At 35.6% G+C, this 17,680-nt stretch overlaps 1 protein-coding gene across 1 annotated transcript; it reads left to right on the top strand.

Annotated features, from left to right (window-relative positions):
• The first annotated feature begins 200 nt into the window (after positions 1 to 200).
• Positions 201 to 16,647, top strand: niban1a (niban apoptosis regulator 1a). Its single transcript, XM_067418625.1, has 14 exons — positions 201 to 312; positions 4,492 to 4,622; positions 4,711 to 4,839; positions 4,937 to 5,051; positions 6,296 to 6,460; positions 6,584 to 6,699; positions 9,172 to 9,276; positions 9,605 to 9,767; positions 11,962 to 12,149; positions 12,265 to 12,408; positions 12,519 to 12,629; positions 12,711 to 12,818; positions 12,939 to 13,050; positions 15,588 to 16,647. Exons 1-14 carry the CDS (start codon positions 261 to 263, stop codon positions 16,484 to 16,486), a joined length of 2,538 nt encoding a protein of 845 aa, XP_067274726.1. The 5' UTR covers positions 201 to 260; the 3' UTR covers positions 16,487 to 16,647.
• The last annotated feature ends 1,033 nt before the right edge of the window (positions 16,648 to 17,680 follow it).

A 17,680-nucleotide genomic window follows, 5' to 3' on the forward strand; every position in this document is an offset into this window, starting at 1 on the left:
CATATCATATAGCGTGTTACTTTCACGAAATCATAGGCTTCCTCCCTAGACAGCATTTTGGGCATCACAGGTTGTCTAGGTAAACCGCTCCTTTCAAAAGACAGCCCTTGAGTGTCCCGGTGTAGCCGTTTCATTCATGCCACTCCCACAGTCCTGAAATATAACACCTACTTTCAGATTCTCCCTCAGTAGTTAATACAGTGGCACTGAATCAACTTCACCAGAGCAAAAGAGAGCTCACCTGAACTAAGCAGAGCAGTATGGGAACATCGTCCAGCTTACTGGATGAAAATAAATCCAACTACATAAAAGGTATGTGTATAGGAACTTTGTGGTCATTCATTCTAAGTCATGAAGTGGTTTGGAAATGTGGAAGTGTGAAATAGCAGTTATGTTTGTATACTGACATTTTGTTTCCTTATGCTTTTAAATAATAATAATAATAGGTTGCTGAAATGTTCTCCCTAATTCTAGGAATATGGGCAGAGAATGATGATGCATTGTCCTAAATGACATGGCTTACTCAGTGTTGGAAATATTGTTGAATTTGGACTTGTAAATGCCTCATTGGTCAATGACTATCATTAGTATCCATTAGATCACTGCACTCAACCCACACACCTGAAAAGAAAGAGGCACAAACCTGTTGGTTGTCTTCTTCTTGCCATTGCAAACTATATGGGTGGAGGTTTTTGGTGTGTGTCAGAGATTAAAGGATTACAAGCAGCTCGGCTATTCGCTCAAATTGAAAAACACCCCTATCAGTGTTTGCAATTCACATCTGTAGTTTGTAAAGAGCGAGTGATGTTAGCTGGCAAAACATGCTAAGAGAGCATTGCAGCACTGAGTATATTATTAGATTTTTAATGAAAGGATCCTTGTCCGGAAACGGGAACACATGAGGCTGAAAATGACAGGTGATCACTTAATTTGGAAAAGTTACTGCTGAACTGTCAGCTCCCAAAGATTGTAACTGCTATGGTCAACATATAAGGATTTTTTTTTTCATTGGCTGATTTTGAAACTATAACCCTAATTCCTGAATATTTGGTTCAGACTTGCAAAATTCCAATAGTATTTTGCTGTGCATAACCTAATGTAAAAGCAGTACAGTATCACAACACATTGAATTGAGCTACATAAACGTTTAAACATATTGTTAGAATAGATGTACATTCTAACAGTATCATAGTTTCTGTTACAAACTAACAATGGCTTTAACTAGCAAATATTGTCAAATGACACCAGTTGAATTTCTTTAGCCCTATTTGGACGGTAATTGTTTCTCATGTGGACATGCGTAAAAATAAATTAGCATGCCACCTCAGTAATAAAACGCCTGCATCCGGGTGGCCGATTTATTCACGGTGGAGGAGCGAGTTTTGTGATCCTGCAAACCTGGGAACACTGCTCGGTTAGTGGAAAGATTGTCTGCTGTAAAATGTCGTATGGAATAATAAGAATAAAATCATATTTAATTTCAATCAATCAATCAATCAACTTTATTTATATAGCGCTTTTACAATCACGATTGTGTCAAAGCAGCTTCACAGTGTCAAACAGGATAGTATTGCGACAAAATTAGATTTGGCTGTACAGTCGTACTGGAGAAAACAGTGATGTTATCAGCTTATTTTAATTTATCATATAGCGACAATGTTGGCAGATCAGTATTATAGTTTATAGAATTAAATAAGACCTAATTCATATATTTTATTTGTATAATAAGTTGAATAGCTTTAATCATATTTTTAGTGTCCCCAACTGAGCAAGCCAAGCCAAAGGCGACAGTGGCAAGGAACCAAAACTCCATCAGGGCGTGATGGAGAAAAATAAACCTTGGGAGAAACCAGACTCAGTCGGGGTGCCAGTTCTCCTCTGGCCTATTAACACACCGTGTAAGATTATTATTCTGGCAACCTTACAGGTCAGAAATCATATTAGATCGGATTATTCAAAATTTTCAGGGTATCACGGAAGAGACAGATTTATTTAATAGGACATTATTAAATTTAATAATAGGACATTATTAATTATTTAAATCTCCTGTTAAAAAAAAAAGGAAGATGTGGAAATGAGCGGAAATAAGCAAGGATATGAGTGGGTGGTGGGAGAAAAACACTGACATTCTGGATTCAGACAGCAATAAAAATCACAGACTAGCCCCTGTAAATGATGAAAATACCTTACGACAGCACGTGAAACAATTACCACCTGAATAGGGATAATGTTTTAGTTCAACAATCACACACAGAAAAATATGCCTTTTTTTTGGAGCTTAAAAAGGTCAATGTAAGTATAACAAAGAATATGGGTAACCAAACTGTCATTGACTTCCATAGTACGGGAAACAAATACTATGCAAGTCAATGGGGTCCTATTAACTGTTTGTCTAATGACATTTTTCAAAATATCTTCTTTTGTGTTCAGCAGAAGAAAGAAATTCATACAGGTTTGAAACAACTTAAGGATGAGAAAATTATGACAGAATTTTCATTTTTGGGCGAACTATCACTTTAAATCAATCAGATGTGACTTTAGTTTTAGTATTCTGTTAATTATGTAATGGAAACACATGGGGAACAAATGGGATCACTTCCTGAGACTGAGCAGATGGTAAACTCAAGAGCCGTCACTTCACACCTAAGGTAAAAAGAAAGTTTGTGTTCAACAGCTGCTCATTGTCAAGGATTAACTCTCACAAACACATGTAAAAGTGTTTACGGACATTCCCTTTTCAACCTTGCACTCTTGTTGAAGTGTTGCTGGAGTGTGATGATGTCTGTGTTGAGGTATGTTCATACAGAACTGGCTTTGCAGGTCATGCCATGTCACAAACTTCTATGGTAGGCAAAGTATCTCACATGTCAGAGCTCAAGAATTCTCAAACTACAGTTCCTTCCAAAACAATGACTCTCTATCTCTCATACACACAAAACAATAGTTTTAAGAAGACTGTTAAGTAATGTACAGTGGTGAGTGAGTGAAAATGACAGAGCGGCTTGTTACTTTCACTCCATTGTGAAATATGATGGAAGCGAAAGCCGTTGCTATCAGATTTGATCTAACTTTAGTTGTAACGTAATGTAAAACTCTGAAAACATGAATAACACCCTCTACAAGTGGTCATTCTGGTATGAGTTACATCTAAAAGTTCAGTCTTTTTCAGGGACACTGTATTAAAAAATAAGTAGGAGAAGTTGTAATGTATTTCAAATATTGGCCGAATGTTAGTCATAACACAGTCTTCAGCCCAAACTAAAAAAAAGTTAAAATGTGTTGATAAATATGTTGGTTTACATTTTGCAGACCTGCATTTTGATTTTCTGCAGTTTTAATGTATTTTAATTAGATATTAATTATTATTTTTATAACTAAATATTTTTATAAAAACACACCAGGTCCCCTTTCAAGTTTGCTGAGGCCTCTTAGTCCTCTTGGATAAGAATCACTGCACTAGAATATATAGTCTCTGACATGTAAACAATAACAGAACACTTCTGAGGTACTTCTGTGGGAAATTCTGTGGGTGCAGTGATAGTACAATAGTAGCATTGTTCAGCTAATTTTGTATGTGGTAGGAAAAACACAAGTAACCCATTTAGAGAATGCAATGCACTGTCAATTTCCTCTCCACTCACTTTTGACCTGTGCCTATTTTGTATCAGATTTTTTTTTCTAATTTTAGGTGATGTACTGCAATCTGTTTTTATATATTTGGACACATTGATGGTGCATTCTTTCCCAGCCGAAGCGCTAAATATTGAATTCATTTAAAAAATATATGCTTTATTATCTAGTAAGTATATTAGTAAATGCTGAAATTATCATTAATTAAAAAAAGTTAAAAAGGCCTATCTGTTAATATGATTTAATGGACCTAAGCTAATATATGAATAACAATGAACAGTAACCAAGATGAATAAATAAGTAACAAATGTATTGCTTTTTGTTAGTAAATGATAGTTAATGCATTAATGAACATTAACTAATGGGGCCTTATTGTAAAAGTTTTACTAATAAATAAAAATTAAAAAAAAAAAACAGTAGCCTAGCTTATGACAACGGAAAAAGAAGCAAAAGAAGAGGAAGGAAATGTTAGGTTGTCGAACAGCTTTCCTGAAATATCGTTTATGTTTAAATACTTTTGATTCTTCCAGCTGTAATGTATCACGTTGGCATATAATATACTAAAAATGTATAACAAAGTTGGGTTTTGTTAAACATAGGTGAAGTGTGCGACTTCTCAGCATAGTGTCACCTATGGAACTGGACAATGACTGAATCTCACGTGACTGCATTGGTTGAGCTGATGTTGCATGTTGTTTAGAAAGCTGTTATTCTATGATAGATAGTGCGACTAAGTTAATTAGATCAACGCATAAGATGCCATTTGAATTCGTGTTGAGCAAGTATTTGTTGTAATTATTTTATTTGTTATTTTGTTAAACTTATGCATCGTAATGACCTCAGCATTGTGATGTCTTGCAGGGCAAGTGGAGGAGAAATTTAAGAAGTTCGCACCGATTTATAGGAAACAGTATTCTCTGGCTTACCTGTCCAAGATCCAAGATGAACTTGAGCAACGCAAAAATGAACACACACAGTTACTCAAACAACGGGTAGGAATCAGATCTCGGATAGGCCTATGGAATTAACAAAGACGTATTCCTTTATTCTTATAAAATGGACACATGTTTAATTGCCCAGGCCACTCCAGAGTCCGGGAAGGTGCTGTATGAGGAGAGTGTCCGTTACTTTGATGACGGCAGGAAGTGGAAGGAGAGATATATTGTGATACGTGCCTGTTACGTCGTGGAGTGCCACGAGAGCTACAAGGTATGAGCCATATCCGCATTTGAGAATGTACATTTGCTGACTGAGGCAATGATAACATTTCCAACCTCAGCATCTCTACTAACTTGCTTTACTGCAGGCGTTTCTGAAAGGTTCTCAACCACTACACAGACTGATCCCTACAGGAGGCACCATTCTGACTACAGAAGAGAAATATATGGAAATGATTGACCAGGCTTGTCCTTGCACTAACAGTGAGTAAAATGAAACGAGTACATGCATACATTTTTAAGTGGGCTAATTATACACTTATTCAGCCACAAGGCTAATAAACTCCAGGTTGTACTGGCCTGCTCTGTGGGATAGTTCACTCCAAAATAAAAATGTTGCCATTATCCTCAGGTTGTTCCAAACCCATATGAGTTTCTGCTAAATGCAAAAGAAGATATAAATATACAAAATTGGTAACCAGACACTTGACAGCACCCACCATAGACTTCCATAGCATTTTTTTTCTACTATGGAAGTCAATGAATTTCAGCTCAACTGTTTGATTACCAACATGTTTGGAAGAATAAAGGAACTCATGCAGGTTTGGAACAACTTGAGGGTGAGTAAATGTGTATGAAAAAAATAATTTTTTGTGTGAACAATCCCTTTACTCAAAAAAAGATACAAACTCATAAGTTTGAAGTTTGATAAAGAAGCAAAGATACAAACTCATACAAAATGAATCTCCGAACATTCAAAACACCAACTTGAACACCAAAATGTCCAACTTCAAAAAGTTACGTACGGTTCTATTAATGTTTTTGTGCTACTGTTTTGAAAATATTATTAAAGACCACATAACTTTGAACAAACATTATATTAATGTTACTGGAATAACATTTGTTCATTATTTTGAGAGACCTTTTCAGCCAGACCAAATTTCTGAAAGCGTTCCCTGTTAGCTGGGTAGACAGTCTTTTCATTATTAGTGTGGGGCTCAATCACACATGCTATGTGGCATAAATGTGCTTGTTTTTAAAGGGATAGTTCATGAAAAGTCTGTCATTAACTTCTTCTCAAGTTGTTCCAAACCTGTGTTAACCTGTATGGAACAACTTGAGGGTAAGTAAATGATGACAGATTTTTAATTTTTGAATGAACTATCCCTTTAAGTCAAGTCACATTTGTTTATATAGCAGAAATAGGAATTGATTTATATAATGGATATTATACAATATTTGCAATATGCAAAAGTCTTAAGTGCAGTTGAATCTAAATATTACTGAATATTGTCTTTTAAACCCCATTTAAACTTAGCATACAATCAAAATTGATATCCTTTATTATTGTGAACTATTAATCCATGTATTACTTAAGAATTTTGTTTTTGATCCTCAATTATTTACTGAAAAGGTTTATGAAGACCATAATACATAAGTTTTATACATAAACATAATGGTGTATTGACATAATGGAGTAAAATGTGATTGTGTGTGTTGTGATGCAGATGTCCAGGAGGATTTCGCACCCTCTGTGGCGGACATGCCAGGGGATTTCCCAGTTTATCTTAGACTTCCATATCGCCGAGATTCCTATTTCTGTTTCCGAAATGAAGACTCTCAAACCGAATTCATCTCCATCTTATCTGACTGCATTCGCCACCAGAACAAAGGTATCACTTTTACTGGAATAAAATCATACTAGGAGTTTACAATGGTGTAACCCAGTGGAAGCTGTGGTGTAAAGAAATATATCAGCTTATATTTAAATGGAAAACATTTGGTCTATTCAACAGATTTTCTCAAGAAGAAGACGTGTGAGGTTAAAGCTTTCCTCAAAGCCTTTCAGCTCTATAGGCAGGAGAATGGCCAGTATGAATCATGGGATATGCTCATAGGCAGTGATGTGCGGGTAGGTGTCCTTCCACTTACGGTATGTGCTGATTCACATTGACAGCATGTTCAGAAACCCAAACTATTTTCTGTTCAAAATAGTTAGCATTCATTTTTCTAGTGTGGCATGGAATGTTCTAGCTTTTGAAATGTAGAACATTGTTCTAAAACAAAATCCTAAGTAAGGGTTAGGTAAGGTAATTGACATGTTTAGTCATTCAAGGTGACAGTTATGACAATCTTTAGCATTTCTAAATGGGCGGAACCAAGTTGCAAAACTTGCCCTTTTTTGGTATAATTAGACATTCATCCCAAATCATTTAATGGTTTCCTCACTAAATGGAATAAGAATACACCTCATATTTTTTACTGTTATATAATACATACATTATTTTTGTATTATCTATAATCAATCTCCAAAACCCTAAGTCACACGCTGTTACATCAGGGCAGAGAGCGAGGAATCTGAATAATGCTGCACACAGGCAGTTTCACTCTGTACTGTAGTTTCATCTGTTAAAGCCAACGTGACAATGAACTATTGAAACATCACGTTTGGCAGTGCATTTCACACATATTTTATAACTTTCTTCTAGAAGAAGGTACTTCTGAGAGAGCAACATATGTACCATGAAGTGTTCTGACCCTCCCAGTATGAACAATATGTAAAAAATTATAAAATATTTTCGGTATCAGTACGTTAATAAAATGGATAATTCTGGCAAACATAAACAGCAGCTGGAGTTATTTTTTTTTTTTAATTACTTATTTTTGTACAAATTAAAGTAATAAAACAAAGTTGTTTTTATTTATTTAAATATTTATTTTACATTATTACGTAAAAATATTTTTTATTATTTATTTTATAATTATACATTATATATAATATTATATAAATTAATATATCATATACATTTTTATATAAATGTTACATTCTCTATATTTAAAATACATTGAACAATTAATTTTTTGGTTTCTTTTATCATACTTTCACTGCAGTTTCCTAAAACTGTTTGATACATTTCAGTGCTTGAATTAAGGGTAAGGGGGTAAAATAATTTTAACACTTTTTTAACAAGAGGCTCATTGCTTTAGTATTTCATTATTGATATTGTTACCATTTTAGAGGATAAGTTTAAGAGTCTGGAGTGCAATTAATTAAAGAAAACAAATGACTGAAGAATAGTTTGCAGTCTCATCAACAGAAGCCAGCTTCAAGTCCCACAAGTCAACAGCTATACTGTTTTCAAGGTCTAGCCATGTCATTACTGCAAGTTGAATGATTCTGAATGGCTCAGAGAAAGTGGACAGTCATGGTAAATAAATATAAAAATAATAAAATATAATAAAAATGAAAGACCAATCCATATTTCATCTCTGGAAGCCGGGCTAATGGAGTAAGCACTGTTACTGCACTCCAGGCATGTTACGGGTGTGTGATACATCCTAAATCCAAACACACGACAACATGTTCTGCTATCAAGTGTTTAGAGACACATCACACATCCCTAGGCCAGACCCTCAGTCACTCCTCAGAGACCAAATACAAACTTTAGAAAACATATATAAAGAAACAAGAAACAATCAGTGGTTCTCTTGATTAAATAATATAATAACTGGAAAGAATCATTAGAAATCATCATAAGATAGGAGGAAGGATATTGATTAATTTTTTGGTTGTAAATTATAAGTATATTGAAGCGGCAGTGGTTTCAGAATCTGTAGTCTGTAGTAATTATTAGTCTGTTAAGAGTAGTTCACTTGAAAATAAAAATTTACTCCATAAGCCATCCTAGGTGTATATGACTTTCTTCTTTCTGATGAACACAATCAGAGTTATATTAATAAATATTCTGATGCTTCCAAGCTTTATAAAGGCAGTGACGGGATCTATTGAGTGTGGAGCTTAAAAAAATGCATCCATCTATCCAGTCCAGTTATATTATCCATTAATAAATGCCTTCTGAAGCAAATTGATGGGTTTTGTGCAATTAAAACATCCATATTTAAAAGTAAAGTAATTATTTAAAGTAAAATATCTAGCTTCCGTATTCAACTTACGGAAAAAGCTTAAATGTCTCCCACAACGTATCACTAGAACGTAGTGTAAACGCTTTGAAAAGTGAAAGGCTGGGAGATCTATCAGGATATTTATTAATATAGCTCTGATTTTGTTGATTAGAAAGAAGAAAGTCATATACACCTAGGATGGCTTCAGGGTGAGTGAATCATGAGTTAATTTTCACTTTAAAGTGAACTAATCCTTTAAATACAATTTGGATCGTGTTGGAGAAATGAATGAAGGCAGGTCTGATTGATTTTGTGTTTCTAGGTAAACATACTCAGTCTAGTCTGTGGTTTAAGTTTACATAAAATATACCGTGCCACGTAGTGGTTTAGCGCTGCAGTGTTTGCGCTCAATGTTTATTAAGTCTTGTTTAGCTACAGATGTATGTGTAATATTTCTGAATCTGTGTTTGTGTGTGTTTAGGGTCTTGCAAATCTATTCATGGAGGACTTAATGCCCTATCTGGAAAACGAACTGCAGTCATGTATGAAGAGCAAGAGGGCAGACAAGAGAAGAGTGTGGTTTGCGGTGTGTCTCTTTCCTGTCCTGTTTTTCCACAATAGTGATTGTACAGATTGTTATGGCATTGGGTTTCTCCAGAACCTACCCTTGATACTTCAAACTTGGGTGTGTGATATTGGCTTGCATGTAGGATGCCCCACACCCAAATAGCTTTAGGCCAGGGAGGCCAGAAATGTCCTAAAGGGTGGGACAAAGAAGAAACATACCAGAAACACATTACATTCCATAGCTGTGATTATGGACAGACAAATTCATCTCTGAGAAGCAAAGAATGATTAAGAGGACACTTATGTAACAGTTATTAAATGATTTATCCCTGCCATTTGTCTCATAGACAGTTGAAACTGCTTATTTCCTGCTGCAAGAGCATCTACTGCAATGGCTGACCACACTGAAGGAGGAGTGCAAAGAAATGGCAAAACAGCAGGAGGCGCTCATGCGCTCTAACATGGACCAGATCGCCTGCTCAAGAGCTTTCCTGGAGGGCAAACTCAGAGGTACACTAAATATCTGTCAATTTTAAGGTTTAAGAGCCTTGAAATTCACTTGCCAAAAATGTACTATAACACAGTGTACACTACCGTTCACATAGAAAAAAAGAAACAAGAAATTAATACTTTAATGAAGCAATTAACATTATGATCAAATTAATCCTGAAAATATGCATGCTTTCCACGAAAATATAAAGAAGCACAAATGTCAGCATTTATAATAATAAGAAATGTTTCTTGAGCACTAAATCGGCATATTACAATGATTTTTGAAAGATCATGTGACACTGAAGACTGGAGGAAGGAACAGTAACAGGAATGATTTGTATTTGAATTTATTATTAAAATTAGAGCTGGGCAACGATTAAAATGTTTAATCGTGATTAATCGCGTGATTTTCTGTGATTAATCGCAGTATGCGCAAAATTCAATAATGAATACAAAAGTGCTGCTAAATGAACAAAAGTGCAATAACATATGGTTTGCAAACACTTTAAACAAATAAGGTGCTTTTTACAGCAGGTAAAAGTTAGTAACAGTTATAATATTTCTTGTAAATATCAATTTAATCAAATTAAATTAAATTGGTGGTATACATATATTGATTCTGTAGTAATATTCTCATCAGTGTTCTGTCAGCTTTTACATAGGCCGACTTAAATCTGCATATTTGTGATATTCACCCCAGGGCGTTATTTAATTTTATAAAGGCCATTTTTTAAAATCGTATTAAATGTATGCATCATCTTTCATGTTAAATTCTTAGATTTGATTAATAATTCAGTTATAATAGTAAAAACACTATAGGCAGTTACCAATCAAATTAAATAACTTAAACTCTAAAAAATACAGCTGCAATAAATAATGTTATAAGATAATAAAACATGCAACCATACTTTTAAACATAACCGCCAATAGGGGGCAGCAAGGGATCGTCTTCATAAGTAAGTCATTGAGTCGTTTATTCAAATGATTCATTCAAAATGCTGAATCATTTAGTAACAAAACACCGCACTGAGTGTTTGGATCTAAAATGTAAGTAACTTTATATTTATTAGGCTACTTGTTTATTGAACTAGGCTACACCATTCATGCTACACAATTCACAATTGCGATCGACTTGTGTTATTAACAACATCATAAATCATAAATATCAACAACTACAAAAAGCTCAGTTTTACCCCAGTATGTTTCTTCTGTGAGTTTATATTGCTGCTCAATTGTTTTGATTTCTGCACGAATGTCTCACAAAGACAAAGACACAGGCAGCGCGAGCCTCAACGCGACTTGTTAACGTACCAGAGGCAGAGATACACTCATCGCTCGCTGTTTACATTGAATATAATAAAAACAACAAAAAAATCTGAATCATTCTCACGTTTCTGGTTATTTTTATATTTTATTTGTCCCATTTATCCCAGACAAAGAAAGTCAGGCCCTTGGCTTTGGCTACAGACAGCCGTGTATTCTCCTGTGACCAATGGTTTGTCTGTATGTGTATTCAGAGGCAGTGAGCAAAGGCCTTTCAATATAATAATAAATAACTACGTTAATGCGCGATAAAATAATTGTCCGCGTTAATTAATTAATGCGTTAACGCGATAACTTGCCCAGCCCTAATTAAAATAGAAAATAGTCGTTTTAATAAATATTTGTAAGTTTAGTAAAACATTTTAATTTCACAATATTACAATTTTATTGTATTTATGATCTAATAAATGCATCCTTTGGTGAACACGAGAGTATAAAAGACATCTTATCGATTCCAAACTTTTGAACAGTGTATGTATATATAAATATAAAATAAAATAAAAAATCTCACAAAATGTATATTTCATTTAAATGTCCATCAGTAAAGCAAGATGGGCTACACTATATTTTAAGGTGTACTTGTTGCAGGGTAATTATTATACATCCAAGTTCAGAGTAATATTATTTAACTACATGTACTTACTATAGGGTTAAGAATAGGGCTTGGTTTAGGGATAGTTGCATGTAATTATGCATAATTTACTGTTATTACCACTGTAAGTACATGTAACATATGTAACAAACACTGCAAAATAAAGTTCAACTGCAAGATGTCTTTTGGCCTCAGTTACTGTTGTAAAAATGACAGTATATGTGGGTGTTTTCCATAGTTTAACTCATATCTGAGTCTATGTACTGAACCATATTTTTACTCTCTCAATCTGGGTAGCTATAGTAGCTGAGCCAGCAACCAAATACTGCACAGAACAGGTGCAGCCTTACCTGCCGGCCATCTTGGAGGAAGTGATGGGGCCCATCAGCCTGGGCTTCACAGAGGCCCGGGAGTTGAGTGAGAGCATGATGGAACAGCTCTGTCAGGACTTTGAGGATGCTGACCAGAAGGAGGAACTCCGACAGGTGAGAGGAGCTAAGAAAACGAAAGTCCATACAACTTGTGCATTATATTCCATTTACTTATATGTTTTGAAATATTAATAATAGCCTTTATAGTAAAACAGCTCTCTTTCTTAAGGCTATGTTTAGGATGAGTAAAGCTAATTTCCAGTGCTGTTATGAGAAAGTGAGTGGGCTGGCAGATCACGTCCAAGAGCTACAGCAAACCTTCAACTATTGCACCAAAGGTTTGGCGAACAACACAGAGATAGACTTAAAACAGGTACCCAAAACTGCAAAACCAAGAAGCCAACTCCTTTCTAAATTGCCTGTATACACTTTATTGTCTTACTGTGATTGATCTGAAGCGTGTTTGTTGTGTGATTGTTTTAGCTGATGGAGAATCTAGAGTACACATTTGAGCTGCACGTGCGAAAGGCTCTGGAGGACCCATCGATCAACCTTAAGATGGCTATGCAAAAGGCTTCAAGCAGGGTTCTGAAGGTATGCATATAACTTTCCATTTACTAACACAAACACATGGCAGTGTCAGATTGCTTAATTTAGTTCACCCTTGTCCTACAGCAATTCGACTATGACAGCAGCACAGTGAGAAAAAGGATCCTCCAAGAGGCTTTGATCAACATCACTCTACCCAGCATCAAGAAGCATCTGGCCCCATCCTTCAAAGAGGTACATCTGAGATCAGTCGCATAATGACCGATGAATACGAGCACTAACAGCTTAAATATACATGCCATATATGTTTGATATCCCCTAATAGACAAGTCTTTTCTCAAAATGTACTTTTAGGAACTACCTAAATTTGAGCAATACATATTTGCCGATTATTCAAACTTCATCAGTGTGGAAGACGTGTATGAGGACATTATCCAACAGATACTGGAAAAGGACGTCAGCATGGGTATGTCACATGATCACAAGACTATTGCTGCGTCACAATTCGCCTACTTATACTACGTCCTAAAAGTATGTACTCTTTTTGTGAAGAAAAAGTATATACTTTTGAGTGTGTAGCAGAAAAGTATGCAAGCTTCAGGACATACTACTTCGCCATCTTTAACGGACTGTCGCTTAGTTACGCGCATCCCATCACCGTTTATCTGCCCTGTCAATCATCGTCAGATTCGACACAGTTCAAATCCTCCACATTCAGTTTAATCTCCTACCGTATCGGAGAGAAATGTAGCCGCTCGTTGATCTGCCATGTGTGGGTCTTTGTGGGTCAGAGACTCCTTATGTGTTTGCAGTTTAAATATAATGATGCATTTAAAAGTTAATGGCCAAACGTGTCATTAAAAAATTAAATATTGATAGTTGGTCACTCAAACCCCTTTATCTAAACTTCTCTACTTAACCGTCTGACTCGCACATCCGTCATGTTTGTAGTTTTTTAACGCTTTTTATCCGCGTTTGTAGTTCTAATCGAATCCTCGTCCAACTCACAATGGGTTGTGTGCAATATCAGCCGTTAGAGTGCCCATCGATCCATACTTCGAATTCAGACCAGAAATAGTAAACCATCCGGGAATCTTTGGAATACTCTTTTCAACATACTACGATTTGGGACATACTAATTCTATTTTCGAATACTATTTAGGATTGATAGTATGCGAATTGGGACGCAGGGTATGTCTCCCAAAGATGTTATTGATATTAGCCATTATTAACTAAGTATAAAGCAAAAAAATTAAAAATATTCAAATTTGTCTCACAAAGATGTTATTGATATTAGGCTTTATTTAGTATAAAGCACTATTTTATTTTATTTTTGAGTATGATGTAAGCACATTCACATACAGTGGCCGCAAAATGAGTTAGACACTCACAAAATATAAATGTCTATATAACAAAGTCAAATCAAACAAAATTGTTTAAAATAAATTGGCACAATTATTTTTTTTTAAAGGAAATTAATTTACAAAATGTTTAAAGGGAAATGAATACTTTTATTCAGCTAAGATGCATTAAATTGATTAAAAGTAAGACTCAAGACTTTTACATTATTAAAAAAGATTTCTGTTAAAGAATCCTGAAAACAAATGTATGATGGTTTCCACAAAAAAATATTAAGCACCACATCTGTTTTCAACATTTAAAAAAGTAATAAATGTTTCTTGAGCACCAAATCAGCATATCAGCACGACTTCTGAAGGATCACATGACACTGAAGTAATATTAGCTTTACATCACAAGATTAATTTACATTTAATATATATATCCAAATAATATGATTATTTTAAGTGGTAATGTTTAAAAATGTAAAAGTAAATGTAGTATTGGTAAGCATACAGAACTTTTGTTAAAAAAATTCAATCATATCTTTTGAATGGTAGTGTTTGGGGGGTCTTTTCCAGTTGTCACACAGAACTTTTGTTAAAAAAATTCAATCATATCTTTTGAATGGTAGTGTTTGGGGGGTCTTTTCCAGTTGTCACACAATCTTGAGTACCTATAGAGTAGTACTGCCTCCTTCATATCACCGATATTTCTTTAATTTTATCATATTTATAAAAGACAGATACGCTGTACTGAGTCTTTCCGGATAAAACCGAGTGGCTGGAGGCATATCGTGTGGGCGGTGCTAAAGAATCACAAGCTCCACCAATAGCCAAAAACATAGACATTTGAAGCAGTTTTACTCTCCGCTTGCAGTTCCAACGCATGACCGTGAACCTTTTCTTTTTGGGACAGCTCCATCTTTCAGCATTAGAAGGTCTGCAAATCCAGAGTTGAAATGCAACGAACGAACAAAAATACTTGCGCTACTCTGTTGCATCTCCGTAAAAAAAAACTTCATCCACTGTCCTCTTAACGCTGGGTTCTTTGGGAAGCTGAACAGACAACCAAAAACACACTTCTTTGGTGACATTGTTGATTTCGTGAAGTCCTGTGACCTGTGCAGCGCAGCCGACAACTTCCTTAAAGCAGAGCAAAGAGTTGATGGGTGTGCTTTTGCTCTCTCGCTCTGGTCGATGTGTGTGCACACCCATTACGGGAGAAGTGCCCGCTCAAGGAATTTCGGCCGTTGTTGACGTCACATACACCCATACCTGAAAAAAAACTTTTTTGCAGCATTTTTGGCACAGATATACTCCAAATGTCTAACTTATTTAAAAAAAAAAAACTTTGGCCATGTTTAGCGTGGAAATCCAAGTGTTTAACAGTGTAAAAAACGTGAAAATATTTTCATGAAATGCATGAAATAGCATTATACCCCTTCCTTTAAATCCCCTTAAGCCCACTGGTTAAAAGATAGAGAAGACTGTCCTAATACATTTTAGGGCCACCATATATATATATATATATATATATATATATATATATATATATATATATATATATATATATATATACACCAATCCCAAAGAACATGAAATTATTACTCATTTTGATTTGCCGAAAGCATTCTCAAATCTGATTTGTGTTTTTGATTGGCAGTGGTCAAGGAGGCTGCCAGCATGAAGAAGTTCAACCTGATGACAGAGAGCAGATACAACTTCAGTGTGTCCAGCCTGTCCTTCACTCCCCCGGGATCTGCACCCAGCAGCCCAGGACACTTAAATACCTCCCCGAGCCTGCGTACGCCACTGCCGCCCTCCCCGCTGCTGGGCAACGGCATGACAGCAAACAAATCTGTGACTGTACACTCGCTAAGATCAGAAAGTAGCACACTGAGCCAAACTCTCCCTTTCATGGAAAAAATCAATAAGGGTGAAAACAGGACACTCTTAGAGGAGAGCAGTGACGATGTATTTGCCACTGATGAAACATCAACCTTGAATACGTCAGCTGAGACCAAACCAGAAGTCATAACTACCACAATCCCCAGTGATGTCCTACACACCCCTGTTATTACGGTAACAGAAGCCACAGAAAGGTCTGGCACTTGTAATTCACCAAAAGAAGGTGATGCAACTTTTTCAGACTTTGCTAATAACCCCACAACAGCAATCAGTCTGATCTGCATGAAAACCCCTGGTGGTGACCCTGCTGAAACGGAGGGCAACAGCAAGGTAGCGGTTTCGTCAGATGTAGCAGCCCAGATTAAAGCACAGATACGTGATGAAAGCACATATCCAATGGCCGTTTGCGTATCTATTGAAGACGCAGAAGCTGGAGATATCAATAAAGAGTTCACAGACAAAGTTATGAATCTTTCAGAAAAAGCATCAGAAACCCAGTCTTCATACTTAGAGGATGAAACCAGGCCCCTGGGGTGTGTGAAGGAGATCCGTGATCTGGTAATCGAGGTTATTGAAGTCGAGGAGGTGCTTCAGCCTTGCAAAGACAATGGAGAAAAAGTTCAAATTTTGGAGGAACCAGAAGCTATAGTTTAAGTTTCAACGACTGTCAGCTCTTCACTTGATACTTGTTTGCACTTCTATTTTTCTGTGTGAAGAGGCAAATTGTACAATTTTGAAGTTGGTTTCTTCTTTGTGCAGAAGGTAATTATAGTTTACAGTATAGTAATATATATTAGTATTACTATAGTAATATATCTATTTAATATATATAAATTAAAAATATATATATTTCAATTCAGCAATGATGTATTGTATTAATGAAAAATGACACTAACTACATTTATAAAAATTCTATTTCAAATAAATGCTGTTCTATTTATCAAACAATCCTGAAAAAAATTCACGTTTCCACTAAAATATTAAGGAGTTAAACTGTAAAATAAAATTTTTTAAATAAAAAAGCTTTATTTTAAAAGTAAGGAATAATTGACGATGGACTGCTTCGCGTCTTGACCGCAGTACCACCTCGGTTGTGTATTATTTTTCTGATAATTCAATGACCCGGAGTCAGTTATTCTGCTTTTAATATGGTTACCACACCTCAAAACATTGTTCAGATGAATTTTTTCCAGACATTTGTCAGGTTTTGTCCTTGAAACACTTTCTTACGCATCTAAAACCAAGCCTCCATTGCTAATTCCAAAACGTCATTTTAGAGCTAGTAACAGAGGATTACTGATAGCAGACTAATAAAGCAGTCATTAATGAAGTGAGTCATTAGAGAGAAAAAGCGAGCGTATGTGAATAACCCCAGTCTGTGCATCTCTTTCAACAGTTTTCGGCAGCAGCGTCTGCTAATATGAAACCGTAAGAACAGCGCCTTTATTACCTCGCTAGTAAGAAATGTCATGTAGCCTTAAAGTGGCTAAACTATTTTACTGACAAAACCATCAAAGCCTTGTTGACTACATCTTTCTGTGCGTGCGTGTTTGAGTGGGAGAGTAGAGAATGTGCTTCTGCACATAAAACAATTTTGTGGCAAAACCTTGTAAATAATTAGTTGTTTTATCCTGTTGTCAACTATATTTATTTGGTTGTTAAATGTCATTGTGGGTTATGGCTCTTTTGCTGTTGTCAGCTGTAAATACAACTGAAATAACTGAAATAATTTGGCGAAGTAATATGGAACTTTATTGGGTTTAAGACCTGCCTGGAACTACTTTCGTCGTGTTTCCTTGAAAAATATTGCACACCTTAGAGCATTCGCCAACCAAGTGAATTCAAGCA

This window comes from Pseudorasbora parva, chromosome 15 (genome assembly GCF_024679245.1).
Source record: "Pseudorasbora parva isolate DD20220531a chromosome 15, ASM2467924v1, whole genome shotgun sequence".
NCBI lineage: Eukaryota > Metazoa > Chordata > Actinopteri > Cypriniformes > Gobionidae > Pseudorasbora > Pseudorasbora parva.

Coding starts and splice junctions, on each gene's coding strand:
- niban1a (XM_067418625.1), top strand. CDS start 261: ATGGGAACATCGTCCAGCTTACTGGATGAAAATAAATCCAACTACATA. Junction 4,840..4,936: donor AGTGCCACGAGAGCTACAAG/GTATGAGCCATA, acceptor GCTTTACTGCAG/GCGTTTCTGAAAGGTTCTCA. Junction 12,150..12,264: donor AGAAGGAGGAACTCCGACAG/GTGAGAGGAGCT, acceptor CTCTTTCTTAAG/GCTATGTTTAGGATGAGTAA.